This window comes from Sparus aurata, chromosome 23 (genome assembly GCF_900880675.1).
Source record: "Sparus aurata chromosome 23, fSpaAur1.1, whole genome shotgun sequence".
In the NCBI taxonomy this organism is placed as follows: Eukaryota; Metazoa; Chordata; class Actinopteri; order Spariformes; family Sparidae; genus Sparus; species Sparus aurata.
The window spans coordinates 3,302,065-3,317,588 of record NC_044209.1 but is presented as its reverse complement, the minus strand read 5'-3'; the positions used below and the strand labels follow the sequence as shown (position 1 = coordinate 3,317,588).

Sequence of the window (15,524 nt, the reverse complement as noted above, 5' to 3'; positions counted from 1 at the left end):
ATCATCTCGACGTCTGTTTGACTTATTGTGCAGCCTGTTATCTGGAAACTTCAATGAACACAATATGTTTGATTTGACACAGCAGATTCTTACTGCATTTGACAATAATGCAAAAATGAATAAAGCCATTCTTAAAGGAGCACTCTGTAGTGTTTTTTTTTTCTGCCTGAACATACTAAATAATCAAACTCTCTTTGTTTTCATGACTGAATAAACTGAATAAACAAACTGACCTTAAAGGACAACACAATTCATACTGTTTTTTACTTTATAATATATAATGTTGAAACAGCGTTTTGAACATTGGTGTCTGGCTTTGCAGCCATCTGGCTGAGCTGTAATGCCACTGCCATCCCCACCATCTCCCAACATGAAAGTCAGCTCATATATATGTAATGTGAGCGTGACATGACACATTGTGTGGAAATGTCAATATTGTACATACGACCCCAAGAAATGTAAATCTATTATTGTATGTATGCATTATTTGGTTATTTAGTATGTTCAGGCAGAAAAAGAAAATCAGTCAACGAAGATCTTTCTCTTCTCATTAATATCTCCTACCAAACACTACAGAGTGCTCCTTTAAGAATGGCTTTATTCATTATTGCATTATTGTCAAATGCAGTAAGAATCTGCTGTGTCAAATCAAACATATTGTGTTCATTGAAGTTTCATGTTGTCTGGTTTGCATTAATGCAAACCAGACAACATTTTATTCTGCTGAGTGGGCTGCAAAAAGCCAGCTCAGCTGTAACCAGGTGAACACACTAATTTACTCATTTTTCTCAATGCCCTGATGTGTGTTGAAGTTAAAGCGTTGGCCTGTTAGTATCTTTCCAGCTGTTGCTGTCAAGCAGTTTGAACATCGTTCAGTGGGTGCTGAATTTGAAGGAGAGACTGAAGTAAACAATGTTTAAAAGTAACTGTGGCACTGGCTACTGTATGGTCTGAGCCTGTCAGCTGTCTGATCACAACTGTGTGCAACTCATCAGAGATTCGAAAGAAGCGAGATGTCCCACTCCTTAGTTACCTCCGTTACTGAATTAACACTGTCTAATTCAGAATGTTATTGATTCAGACTTTTTTAAACAAGTCAAACCTCTCCTGGATGTATTCTGATGAGGTATATGATCTGCTGCTGCCTATTGCTCCCTCTTTTTCTGATGTGTTTGTGATGACGGATTGGACACACGAGGGGAAAAAAACAGAAAAGCAAACTTGTCTGCTGGCAATGGGAACAGAGTTAATTGCTCATTAATCACAAGTTTACCTGTGTTTAAAATACCTGCTTTTACACAGTTTTTTGTCTAAAAGTGTAATCTCCAGAACAAATGTTAGTGGGTTTGTTGAAACTTTATGTTGCCAATTGACGTTTCTTCATGTTAAATAAAAAATAGATAAATGTTGTGACAGCACTGGTTTGCTTGGGCTTTGCACAAAACAACTTGGTTAGGTTTAGGAGATGATTGTATTGCCACTAAAACATCTGGAAAATGTTTTGATATATTGTAAAGAAATTATCCAGTGGTTTCCGCAGATGTTTAAATGTCATCTCGAACTGTGGTCTCATGCTTGGCAGCTGTCACACCACTACCACCCCCTCCTTTCTCGCTACATGAGCTCATGTACATATAATGTGAATGTGATATGGCACATATTGTTGAGATGTTGTACAATGCGTATGAAGTTGGTAAAGAACAACACATCATCACCTGCTGCATGAATGCCCTGTTAATGCGATCAAAATAGCTCTGCATGGAAGGGGGAAGGTCCTCATTCGTTGGTTGTCACTGTTTAACAATCTGTGTCTTTTGTCAGTTACAGGTGCTGTTGCAATTAGTCTTGCAGTTGCACCAAGCCTGGCAGTGTAATCAGCAATTAGCTCCATGTCACTGTTTCAGTGTTGAGTGTGTATCACTGCAAATCATGAGTAAAAGGAGCGACAGAGTTGGAACCTGTTAGTGTGGTCCTTACTGTGGACATGACTAAATTTAGGTAGAGGTATTGATTTAGAAGGAAACATAGAATAATAAAGCCGAAAGGAAAGTAAGTTGATGGTAATTTCGCTTTTAAAAGATAATACTGATGTATATATTGTTGAATTTTGTGGCTGTGAAAGTGTAGGACAAGGCCCTTATGCACACTGACACACCTCGCTGTGGTCCAAGGGGCCCCTCTGTCTGGTCTGAAGGGCTCTAACCCTTGGCCTCTGACCCCTCCTAGAAGCATAGCCTTTCTCTCCTCTCCTCCACCTTCTCCTTGAGGACCACACTCTTTTCATTCTCTTGGCTTCTTTTCTTTCTTCTCGCTGGTCCTTTGTTCTGCTGGAGGCTGGAGCTGAGCATGGATTTAATGCCTTCACAGCTGAGGGAACCTTAACAGCTCCAGTTTTTACGTTCGACTTAAGACATTTTCAAGCTTCATTGACAATGTGTTCCATCTTTGCATATCAACAGTGAGTCAGGGATGAGAGTCTCAGAGCAGACTTTTGATTCTTGTTTCATTGGCTCAAATTTATTTCAAATGGAACATTTTGACACTTATGTTTTTCACTTCCATTTTGTTAAGCTATATTGTCATTTGTCAGGTGTATATATACAATCAAAATCCAGGGAATTCAACATTGATAATCACTGTTGAGGCATTACATGTTAGTGATACGCCTGATGTTAATAATATGTGTTCATTGCTTCCTGTTAATACAATGAAATGTCAGGACTTTGGAATTTAAAAAGTGGAAAATTATGATTTGAAGTGAATATTTAACATTTCGCTCAGGTTGAAAGCGGGTGGTAGACCTAATATGGCAGGTCACCCCATGTTGGTAAAAGGCAATGATAGTTTAAATGAAAAAAAAAAAAGAAACGAGTGAACAAGCGAGTAAGAAAATGTGAAGTATGTTGTTTTTTCGTCCATCTGCCCGCCCATCCATCTTCTTTGCCCGCCCATTCCTAACCTGTTGCCATGGTTTCAGCCAATTGGGTAGGCCATGGGTGGGCAGGCGGCGACGGTAGGGGTCAAACAAGTTCACTGTTGGTGGCTTGATGGGGGTTGGGATGTGAGTGTGTGGGGGGTGGACTGGGGCATTGGAGAGGATAATAGGGAGTTGATGTGTTGATAAGGTGGAATTTTGCATTTGTGTGTGTGTCAGGGTCATGAAGGTTTTGATGTGTATGGTGGAAGTTATGCTAGTGGATGGGTGGTGAACAGGTTTGTTTAATATGGGTTTGGCAGGTTGTGTGGTGAAGCTGGTGATTATAGCTGTGTATTGATTGAGAATCAAAGGGCTTTGCCATTTTTTGCATGGGGGATGTCAGGTATTTTGGATGCACAAAAGACTATTCATCTGTGCTGGAACCTCCCGGGGGTTAGGGTGGGGTTTAGCATGTGAGGTAGAGATGGGGGTTGGTTGTTGTTGGGGTTTAGGGCCATTGATGCTCAGTTGGGTGGGTGCGGGGTTGGATAAGGAGTGGTAAAGATGGTAATGGGTGGTAAAAATGGGTTTCACATTTCTACATTTCAATACAAGCTGCGTCAGTAAGAAGGCCAATGGTCAAAGGTGCAACACCAATGCAACAGATGTAAAAATTGTGCTGTGAAGGGATGGCTTTCAACTGGACTCAATGTCCAGTTCTTGAGAATAATTCAGTTTTTTAGTTTGAACACTTTTCCAAGAACCTAGATGTATTTACCTAGAGTTGGATTTTTTGTTGGAACAGAGAACAACAGAGATTAAAAAGTTGAAATAAATGCTATGAAATATGAAGGAATCCTTTTTTAAGGATTTGCCAAACGGGAAGCTACAAAGACGATGCTCAAGAATTTGATTGAAAAGCAGAATTAATGATAAAGCCAAAGTTGATGAAATCCTAGTGGGAGTATGATAGTTATCAAGAATCGCAAGAAACGAAACCTAACAAGGTTACCAGAAACCAAAGGAGTACTCTGTGTTCTTAATGTATTGAATGCTAAAGGGGGAGGAGGGTAATGACTGTGGAAGTCCATGTGTTACTATTAAGAAACCCAGCCCAAAAAAAAAGTGGTTTCAGTAATAACAAGAGGCATGCAACAGACCTGCTCACACCAAAACTCAAAAATTGATACAAACATGCTTAGTGGCAAAAATATACATGATACAGGATTAGGATGCACTCGCTCACAAACACAACTGCCATGCTTCTATTCAGTGGACTACCCATCCCCCACTGTGTGCGTGGGTGGTTGAGCAGGAAGCTGTCCCACTGCTTGCTGTTGATTCAGTGGTTTTCTCCAACAACTGGAGCTCAAGCCCTATAATGGTAGACTACAGCAGTCAGGGATGTAGGATGAAGGGTGTTGGGGAAGTTTTGGGGCACCCCTGCACTCTCACCTACCTGCAGAGATGGTATTAAGGTCAGAAACAGGATCCATACAGCAGCTAAGAACAAGACGTTTCTAGCAGTTAATCGTGGTTCAGAGAGATAGTGGTACAGATGGTGTAGGGGATACCAGGACCACATGGTAACCACACTGCAGTATCTCCCCAAGACAGACAGAACCCCAATCCAATTTTTCTGAAATTCTGCTGCTCAGTGTCTACACAGGGGCTAGTCTTCATTGTTACTTCTTTTTTTAATTTTTGGTTTGGTCTGGGCCTCAGCTTTTCATCAGGTGGCTGACAAAGACAAGTTACAACAGCATTAAAAACAACAATTCAGACTTTTTTTTTTTTTCACAATGTTTGAACATAATGGTGTTGTTTAACAGTGAGGTCACCATTCATAAAGTCAGCTGTAGCTTCATACACAATAGGTCAAATGTGGTTGGACTTGTGGTCAGCGCCCTGTGTCATACACAGGGCTTGTGTGTAAATTTAACCTGTTAGAGCTAATGGATGGAGTGAGGGGGTGGGGTTGATTTAGTGTTGGTATCAAAGGAAGTCATTTCAAAAAGACTCTCTTCCTATCTCCACCTGTTTGTCTCTCAAGACACGTTCTGGCTTCCTTCAGTGGCCTCTTCTTCTTCTCACTTACTTTCATCCCTGAACCCTCAGCCTAACACACAGTGTGTTTACATGGCACTCAAGAAACCGAATTACTGGGTTATTCCGACTATGATTGGATTTTTAAGATGCATGTATACACCTTAGTCTGACTAAAATCGGACCGGATCAGATTTCTCATAGTCGAATTAAAACACCTAGATTATTCGATTGAAAGTTGCATTACTCCTGCATGTATACGTTCCATCGGATTGGATCGGATTTTCACGTTCTGCGCAGGCGTGAGATTTCTTTCCCGGGGCCGTGAGCCGGAAGTAGAAGGATGGCGGCGGCGTCTTTCCTCCGAAATAACCGCAAGAAAGAGCGCCATTGTGCATCTAGTTTGTGTAATTATCATGTACACCATATACGAAATGTACAAAGATGTAGCTTCGTCTCGCTCTTCGTACGCCGTCTTTCTCTAATGCCGAGGCAGTTTTTTTGTTGCTGGTGACGGAAAGAGGTCAGCCAGAGGTGGCTCTGTTACCACTAGTTGAAATGGGTACAGCGCCACTTATCGTACCGGGGTATGACATGCTTCGGCCAATAATCCGATTTTCTCACTGGCATGTATACTCGGACAATTGCAGTTGTCTGATTGAGTAGCATAGTCGAACTATGGCTGTAATCTGACAAAGCTGTGCATATAAAACGTACTGACTGTCAGCAGAGTGTTAGACCTGTAATTAGTGTCCCGTTTCAACACACCCACATAGTATATTTCTCATATGCACTGTGCTCGCATGCTTGTGTTTCTGGATTATTTACATGGCTTATTTTATTTGTTATTACTCAAAAGGTTTGAGACCCTTCTTTTTCTGTTTCCAGACCTTTTTAACTCGCTAATATCGTCTCCACTTTCTTCTTCTCTCCACAGGACCAGGAAATTGCAGATCAGAAACATTCCACCTCACTTGCAGTGGGAGGTTAGTCCCTATTTCTTCCATTATTTTTCTTGTTGGGATCATTTAGGGCAGTGGTTCCCAACCTTTTTTTCCTGAAGCCCCCCTTGCCTGTGTCCAAGACAAGCCAGGCCCCCCCAACCCCAACCCGCATACACTAAAAGAATAAAGCGATTAATTACAAACTTTTATTTGCAAAATAAACAACAGTTGTAGGTTTTTGCTCTTATTCTCCTTGTTTTACAATGTATATAGATACATTTCTTCCTTTTTGTATCATCAGGTGTATCACACACAAACACACACACGCACACACACACACACACACAACTACACACACACACAGTTTAATTTTTTAACAGAATAGGCCTACCTCATAGGGGTGTTAATGATAAATAGCTTTAATAATTTAAATGTGGACCAAAAATATGTTTCAATTTGGATCATACAGAGTTTTGATTATCCAGTTGGCTGTGTTATTGGGATTTTTATAAATTTAATGTGCAAAAATATAATTTTAGTTACCTCACAACCTCAGAGCAGACAAAGTTTTGCACACCCCCTGCGATATTTGGCGCCCCCCTAGTGGGGGCCCGGACCCCAGGTTGGGAACCACTGATTTAGGGCACACTCAAACCAGGCAATCCATACCGTGCCCAATCACTCTTGACCCCCATAGTCAAGTTGTTTGACTAGTGTGAGGGCTCCGTACCGTCTTCAAGCATGTAACACTTTCTTGGCCCTGGCACGGTTATTATTATTATTATATTATTATTTTTTATTTATTTATTTATTCATTTTTATTTTTTCTGGCCTATTTCTTGACTTTGAATGGGAGCAGCTGTAATGCTAGCAATTTCCCCCCAGGGATCAATACAATATTTCTGATTCTGATTCCGATGTACAAGAGGTAACTGTGCTCAGGCCCAGTAGTGACTGGAGCAATGTGAGTGCAGGCCAGTAGGGGACTGGGGAGGAGGGACAATGGTACTTCAGCAGGTACAGAGCAACTGGGCCAAGTGTGAGTGTACAGTCTGCTACTGTGAATTGCCAGCAACCACATCACAACACAGTTTTTCAACACTTGTGAAATTATGTGCTTTAAGTTGTATGGATGTAATTTTTCTGAGAAAACAAAACCACAACAACACTCAGCCAAGCATCTGTGACTACAATCAACTAAAACGGCTTCAAATCAGCATTCTAACTTATGTCCATTTCCATAGCCAGCTCACTGACTGACAACACTGACTTCTTTAATTCAAGCTCTGATTCTTATCTTTAATACACAGACATTTTAGAAAGTCTAACAGTGTAATAGCTGAAAAACAACAAAAACTATCCCCTCACATCATATATTTACTCAGTGTTTTAAATGAACCAATGCCCTTTGTACCAGCTGTGCTTGTTTGAAACAGTCTGTTTCCAGCCATGTGGCTATAGCTACACTGTGTTTCCAAACCAAACAAGCAGTGATACAGATACCTACATCTCCCAAAAAACAATTAACAGAAAAAGCCCTCAAGCCAGCAACTGTCAAGCCGTTCACCACATTTCACATTTGTAAGCGTGAAACCCCTGGTTATTTTTAGATCTCGGGACATTTTCCAGCGGATTTTGTGGTGGCAAAAGCTGTTTTTTTTTTTTTTTCAGCACAAACTCTACTGTTTTTTGTAATTGTGCAGAAGCCAAAGACTTTGTCATAAGCACCGTGTTGTCAGAACATAGAAATGAAAATTTAACCTAAAGATTCATAAAGTTACAACATAAAGAAATGTAACATTCATATATCCTTTTTTTTTACAGAAACATACATGCCCAACATTTATTCTGGTGATTAGGTTGTATTTTGGCCTTTTGCTTAAAAACAGGTGTGCTTAAGTTTAACAGTCTGTGACAACACTTTGCTTTTTCACAACAGCACTTCATTAGGGTTAGGAAAAGATCATGTTGTGTCTTAAAATACCTAGTTGTGTTGCCACAAACACAGCTGGAGATGTCCTGACATCTCATCAAATATATCCAGTGGTTTCTCACTTACAAATGTTGAAACTGCGGTCACTGGCTAGTAGGGCTGCACGATTCTGGAAAAAATGTGAATCACGATTTTTTTGCTTAGAATTGAGATCACGATTCTTTTCACAAAATGTTTATTGCATTAATGAACTTGAACAAAAAAACCCAAAAACATTGTAGTATGCAAAGCAATGTTTTTTTTTTTATCCTTGGCTAGGTGATATGTGATAGCTGCTGTGGTCGGCTTTCTAAAACAGAGGCATAATATTCCTCCTTATCCAAAAGCCATGTGATGTGACATGAAGCTCGAAGTTGGGCTGTGAACAGTTGACAACGAATTTGTCTTCAAAATAAGAGCTTTACATTGCACCCCATTGGAGTTTAGAACTGGGTTCTTAGCAGGGGGCTTTTAATTTGAAAGTAGTGACCGTTCCTAGCTTGCACTACAACAACAAGCTAGAGATCCAGGAGACCCTAGCATCTCCCGGATCTCAGCGGCTGTCCAGTTGCCCATCTAGCAGGCGAGGTGGAAATAAGTGTACCCTCTGAGGTGGCAAATCGGCGGACCAAAACAGACCCTCAATTTGCCGCCCTCTTTCTAAAACCGCGGACCTAGCCGCCAAAAGGATGGGCAGATTGGCGGCTTTCTGCCCTGTCTAAAACGGCTTCTCACTCACTCCTTCCAAACACTCAACTGCAGGCCGCCTTCCTCCACTGAATCAAGTGCTGTTAGTTTGAGGGCGCTTCAAAAAATCCGGGAGGAAAATAGGAGCATTTGTTTGTGATTCAGCTCGAGATATAAAATGCTTCAGAATCGCTATGTGTGGAAATGAGATCACGTGTATGTGTGAATCGAGATCGCGATTTTTTAAACGATTTTTCGTGCAGCCCTACTGGCTAGGCAGCCTTCTCGCCTAGCTGTCACCATCCCTTCTACTCCTGACAAGTCAGCTCATATACATGTAATAAAAATGTCATGCAATACGTATTGTAGAAATGTAGAAATGATTTGTGTGAAAAAATGAAAATCTAAACATTTGCACAAGTGTAACATGTCACTGTTTTTATTCTGCTGACTGGGCTGGCTTGCCATATGATAGAATCACTTTACAAATCCTCTCCCTTCACATGTTTTTGATGTTTAATTAAGGGTTTGTAACTTTCCAACAGAGTCAATCTGATTTTCACAGCCATGTCATGTAGGGTTAAGTCAGCTGTGTTGAAGCGGGGAAAGCAGGGTTTCAGTTTCTCTTACAAGCCCCTTTTTATTCTTTTTAACAAAGCTATTTCCTGTATGGACAGTACTTGTAAGAACTATTCCAGATTCTGATATAATGTCTCTGTCACAGTTTTGAAATAATTACAATTCTTCCAGACACTAAGGATGTTCTTTTGGAGAGAACACATTTGTTTGCTTATTTGTTTAACAAGAACTATAATCAGTCTTGGTTCCACTCAAGACACTAAAGAACAAAACAATTGTGTAAGTTCTGACTGTCAGACTTCAAGTGCCAGTCAATATCCATCTTTGTGAAGCAGAGGGAGAGGAGTGACATAAGCAATAAAAGCCTAAACGTGTCTGACTTGCAGCATAAAGCAAGAGTCATAGCATGACTGTATCGGAATTAATGGCCAGAAATGTGAGATTCACATGAGTCATCTGGTCAAAGAAGTGATAACCATGACTGCCACACACACCTGCATTGGACATTGTTTCTCTGGTTGGAGGAAGTTATGCTAGCTACCCACTCTGAGAATCTGGCTCAGTGTCACCGATACAGAAAGGTTTGGAGTAAAGCTTGTATTGCCAGCCGGGCTGACCCTGCTGCCAACATGTCCTTGAGGGGTTTATGTGTGGTGTTTATTGGTCTTATTTGCCTTTGTCTCAGCAGGCTGGCAGTGAATAATGGGCCACACATCTCCGTGTAGATATATATGATTGCTCCAACCAAAAAGAAGATACTTTTAGTTGAGCGAGAGCTGGGAGATGAACCCAGTGGGATCCCAGTGACTAGAACTTCACATTAACTAATAGTCATATATTGATCTACTTATGGGCAAACTGTTGTCAGCACTAACCTATTGATTTTTAGTCTCTAATTGCTTCAGTTATGTATTCACTTCAGCTAGATGTCTAATACCAAGTACAGAAATATTTACCAACCACAGGAAGCTGATTTGCAGGGTGAACTTGATCCTGATCAGTGACCGGTGTGTGCATGAACTTCTGTAAAACACAATATGCTTACAAACATACAGACAAACATGGGTTAGCAGCGTGCAGATCTGAGCTTGCAGACCTGCCCCTGTGCACACTAAACAGTACTATTTACGTCACAGCATCATGCACAGAATAAACAGCACTGACAGTCAGGCCATTATTATTCTATCACATCTGGATTTGTAAGAATTAAAAAAAACATCCCATTAGTTTCACGCCTTGACAACTGTCAAACTACAGTTTCAAGAGTCCAACAAAAAGTACTATTCTTCATTGACTAAACAAAAAATGAATATGAAAAGGAATTGTTCAAATGTTGGGTCTCCGAAATCTGTCCCGAGTTAGCCATCTTTCTCTAAACAAATCCATAATGGATCTCTGAAAAAATATCTCTGACACTGTTGGACTTACCTCTGGTACCAGACAGTTGATGGTAGTGCACACAGGATAAGTGTCTTTAAGTGCAGCTGCAGGTGGCCAGTAAGCCAGCTGTGTTGTCTTTGAAGTGATGGTTTTCTGTCAAGAGTGGAGAGAAATTGATAAGCTCATTTGAATCGATTTTTGAATTAGAAAGAAAATTGTGATGCCCCTACATTTATACTCAATTTATAGCACAAAATAACTTACTTTAACCTTTTCTAACTTAAATGTAGTTTGTATTTAGCAAGCATTATCACCCACACACACACACACGTACACATACACATACATATAGACACACACACACACACACACACACACACACACACACACACACACACACACACACACACACATACCAATACATACACACACACTCCCACACACACACATACACATTGAAACATTCAAAATTTCATGAATTCTCAACTGATACAGAAAGACTGTGAAGCTGTGTGGCAGACACAACAAGACTATAACTATTTGAATATAATAATATAGATTAAAGGTTTCTCTAGGACCAAAACTAGATTATTGGCAAAATTTGGAAAGCACCATAAAAATACTGTCAAAGTGCTCTGAACATGCCATATTTAAAGAAACAAGACAGTAAAGAAATAAACATGATCATTTTTTTCTTGGATAACAAAGGAAAATCTGTCTGTAAATCTTTCCGAGTGTGTGTATGCGTATGTGCACCGTTATTGTTTTGTGTGAGGGTGTGGCACAAAGCCTGCCTCCTTTTGGCAAGCAAGCAAGCATGTGTGTGTGTGAATTTGAATATGTGCCAGATCATCTCCCTCTCTTTCTGTGTGTCCACACGAGGGCGACGTCTCTCCGCAAAACTGATTGCAACGTTTCATATCCTTGCTGCTGAGCGTTATTGAGGGTCAGATGTCTCAGCAGCATCCAGAGAATTAATACAGAAACATGTAAGACAGAGGTGCTGAGCATGAGGATCGGCGTAGGAAACACATATATATATATATATATATATATATATATATATATATATATATATATATATATATATATAGATATATATATATATATATATATATATATATATATATATATATATATATATATGGAATCATCCTGTCAGAAACAGTTAGACTTTGGATCATAGTTACAGATAAACCTAAAAAGAGCAAAACTTTTACTCAGACATGTACATTTAAAAGCTAATTTTTATGCTAAATACTTGTATACACAATTTTCTGATATACCAACTGCAGATATATTTCCACCTCCAGATTTCTTTTTGTTTCCTTTTCATCCAGTTTCCTCTTTACAATCACAGTTTAAATAATGAATAATGGATCTGATTTCTCTGATTGGCTGTTCCTGATCTGATCATACATGTGGCTAATTATGTGATCACTTGAGAGGTGGTTTTGAATTTTTTCTTTCCCACTTTACTGTAAGTCACTTCATGTAAGTGTCTTATTGCGTGAACTTGCCAAAGAACATCCTTTAGTTGGCTCTTCACTCTGAAGTGTAATTCTTCTTTGATCTTTGATCAGCAGCAGCATAATGACTGCAGTTAAAGGCGAAATATTTTGAATGAACTCATGAATGGACCAAGCTATGTGCATCTCAAAGGGCTTAGAGATTATTGTTTTTAGACACAAGAAATAGTCAAGTAAAGGAAATGACTGGTTGCTACAATTTTGTCGGGTGCTCTCGGAAAAAAAGGACTTAAGGCACTTAAACCAATCCAAGTATAACATGGATCAAATGAGGTTGGAGATATTTATGAGCCTTTATTATAGTGACTAGATTATCAAAGTCCAAAAAAAGGCAACATGTGCTAGATTGCCTCTGGTTTAAAGCAGCACTATGGTCGCGAAATGTTAATGGGAGGAGAAAGATCTTCATTGGATGATTTTTTTTACTTTGTTTATATGTGGCCGACCCTGCCAACTTTCTAGTTTCATGCAGTGTTCTGGGACCTTATTTTCCTCTCAGAACAGCTTCTTTATTCTCGTATGGAATACATACATATTTCTGAGATTGTGTAAGTACCACATTTAAAGTATAGATATTAAACTTCGGATTTGAATTATCCTCAAACTACATAGTGCCTGTGTAAGTACAAAAAAATAGTCCAAAATAGTGATTTATGTTAATCAGCAAAATGTTGAAAGGCATCAGGGCCCTCCCATGCTTGGGCCCCTGGTATTTAGTTTCATTGTGATAGCCTCTGTCCATCCAGTCCCAATTATTTGACGTCAGACTGTTTATTTATATGTTTTTCTTAATGCAGATATAATAAGTGAGAAATCTGTTCTTATGCTTGAATCTTTGCTCTCTGTAATGATGAGGAAAAAAGATACATTTTGAATTTATCTTTTGTGTGTACCACACTGAAATACATGAAAAGAAAATTAATTAAATTACAACACTAAATGTGCCTTTTTTTTGGGTTGTGTGTATTCTAGAATGTTTGGTCTTTTTCACGTGAACTGACAGTATTATTTCCTTCTTTCCCGTCTCTGTCTGTCTGTCTTTCTGTCTGTCTCAGGTGCTGGATGGTCTGTTGGCCCAGTGTGGGACCGTCGAGAACTGTGAACAAGGTATGACTTTTCTTTACAATGAAATTAAAGCTAACTCAACAGCATTCCCGTCCATGCAGTATTGTAGTCACATGTGGCACTTTACATTTCTAACCCTGACAGCAGCTGAGTTAATATTTTGATACCAAAACCTACACCTGCAGGCATGAGCTTTAGGTAGTCATTCAGCTGGGTTGCTGCAGGCCCTTGGAATCCTTGTAAGTTTGTGAAATTTAAAAGGGAGAATTAAGGCCTTGAAAGTTCTGGAAAATAGATATAGATGGACATGAGTCACTGAAAGTGAGTAAATTTACATTTTTTGTGAAAGAATAGTTCTTTTGATATTTTCTTACTTACGTATAAGTATAATACAGCCACAAATACAGATCTATTTTCAGTCACAACAAAAAATCAAAATGAAGAGGAATATAGTTAAATCTGACTAGAAGACATACCTTATTTAGTTGAAATAGCAGAAAAGGTAATAGATCATGGTATTATCATGACGTTCTTTGTCCACTGTGGTTGACATTTATGTTACTTCTTAAAAATAACTGAAAATAAGTTATTGTCATGATTTTTCTCGTCTATAACTAAAAACAAACATTGAAAAAATTCTGTGAACTTCTCTAGCTAATAGTAATTAACTTGGATCCATGGTTCATACTATACCATGTGTGGTCACTGAATCTGAGGGCATTGGGCCAGGAAAGTAATTGGAACATCCTTAAATTTGATGTATAAGAAGATAGGAACCGCGTGCTCTCCATTTGAAGAGGCATCAGGACACACCTTTCTTGTAAAATTGGTGCCATCAGAAATGCATTGTAGGTAAAATAAACTGAATGCAGTTTGGTTTCATTCCAGATGTTTTAGTTTTACTTCCATTTTTACCTTAATGTTGACATCCTGATAAATCTATGCAAACATGTCTTAAACATGTGACTTTTCAAAAATACTGTTATTGGTTTCCTTGCTGTATACCTTGTACAGTAACAGGCCAGTAGCTGCTTGGCTGAGCTTAGTGTAAAGTCTGGTGTCCTCTGCCAGTTTAGCTCGGATATATAGATTAATTAAAGCACTTGCACTTTTTGTATTTCCTGACATCAGAAAGTGTTTGATTTGACCCGACAACAGTCCTTCAGTCTTTCAATTGTTTGAATACAGTATTAAATTTAGTGTCTTTCCATTGTTTTATATGTGTCAATGAATTTTGTGTGTACTTGTGTTCAATTTGAAGTATAAATAAACATTCTTATTTGCATTGAATTGTGCAAAAAGACCCCCCCCCCCCCAAAAAAAAAATAAAAATAAAAAAATATGTAGAAGTAAAAGCTCTTCTCTCACTCCTCTAAAGTATTTAATGACAAAGCTGAGCTCTGGGCCTCTAAACTGACATATGGTCAAAAATGTGAATTTACATTGATTCAGAAACATGTTTATATAAGATAAATAAATAATACATGATTGATTATCAAATTCACTTTAATGCACTGTATGTGTGTGTCTTAAATGTACAGAGAAAACACACTCACTTATGAAAGTAATTTCATTTGACTTGCTGTTCACTGAGCTCTGATTTCCAGAGAAGATTTGCCCACCAACGACCATAGTGACAACAGTATTTTAAACTTTTTCTTTTTTAAAGATTTCATTTATATTTTTCCAAGTTTTTTTTCTCTTCAACGTAAACAAAACCCATAAAGCTCCATGATATTAATGACAAAATGAAGACAAAGAAAACAAAAATAACGTACGACAGCACACATTTATACAAAACATCAAAATGAGAAGCTCAACTCAGCCTCAGTTTGTCATACCTGATTGACATAAATTGGATATATTAAATAGAAATAAACATACACATACATAACTTTGATACCACTTTTCTCTATTGTGTACCCACATCTTTTTTTCAATCAACAAATTAAACCAGGTACAAGACGATCCTTTTAGATTCTGACCTCTCTATAGTATTTGTTCTGTGTGGTGGCCTTGCCTTTCTGTCCTAGACAGGATAAAAAAAATTGTGTAGAACAAACCATAACCAGAATTCATCGAGCCAAGTTCAAGAGAACATGCGACAACAGAATTGAATTGTTCTAAATGAGCATCTGATTGAATGTGAGGATAAGGGTTGCAGTGATTTACTGGTTTCAATCTGGAAACCTGATGGTTATCATACCATGTACATCTGCTGATTGGTGGTATTGAAATCTAACACGTTAGTGCTGTGAAGAAAATATATCAAGTTCAATTTTGGTCTGACATAATATTTTGGGAAATTATAGTAAGTGTCTTTGTTCAACCAAAAAAACATTTTGTTTCCATTAATTTAGAAGTCTTTAACTGATGATGATAATAGCTGTTAATGTGTAATGCCA

At 38.7% G+C, this 15,524-nt stretch overlaps 1 protein-coding gene across 3 annotated transcripts in view; it reads left to right on the top strand.

Annotated features, from left to right (window-relative positions):
• igf2bp1 (insulin-like growth factor 2 mRNA binding protein 1) overlaps positions 1 to 15,524 on the top strand; it is a 63,080-nt gene that overhangs the window by 33,103 nt on the left and 14,453 nt on the right. For all 3 annotated transcript variants that reach the window (XM_030407930.1, XM_030407929.1, XM_030407928.1), the window contains exons 3-4: positions 5,901 to 5,949; positions 13,110 to 13,161. In XM_030407930.1, coding sequence (XP_030263790.1) covers positions 5,901 to 5,949; positions 13,110 to 13,161 — 101 coding nt within the window. The remainder of the gene's footprint in view (positions 1 to 5,900; positions 5,950 to 13,109; positions 13,162 to 15,524) is intronic.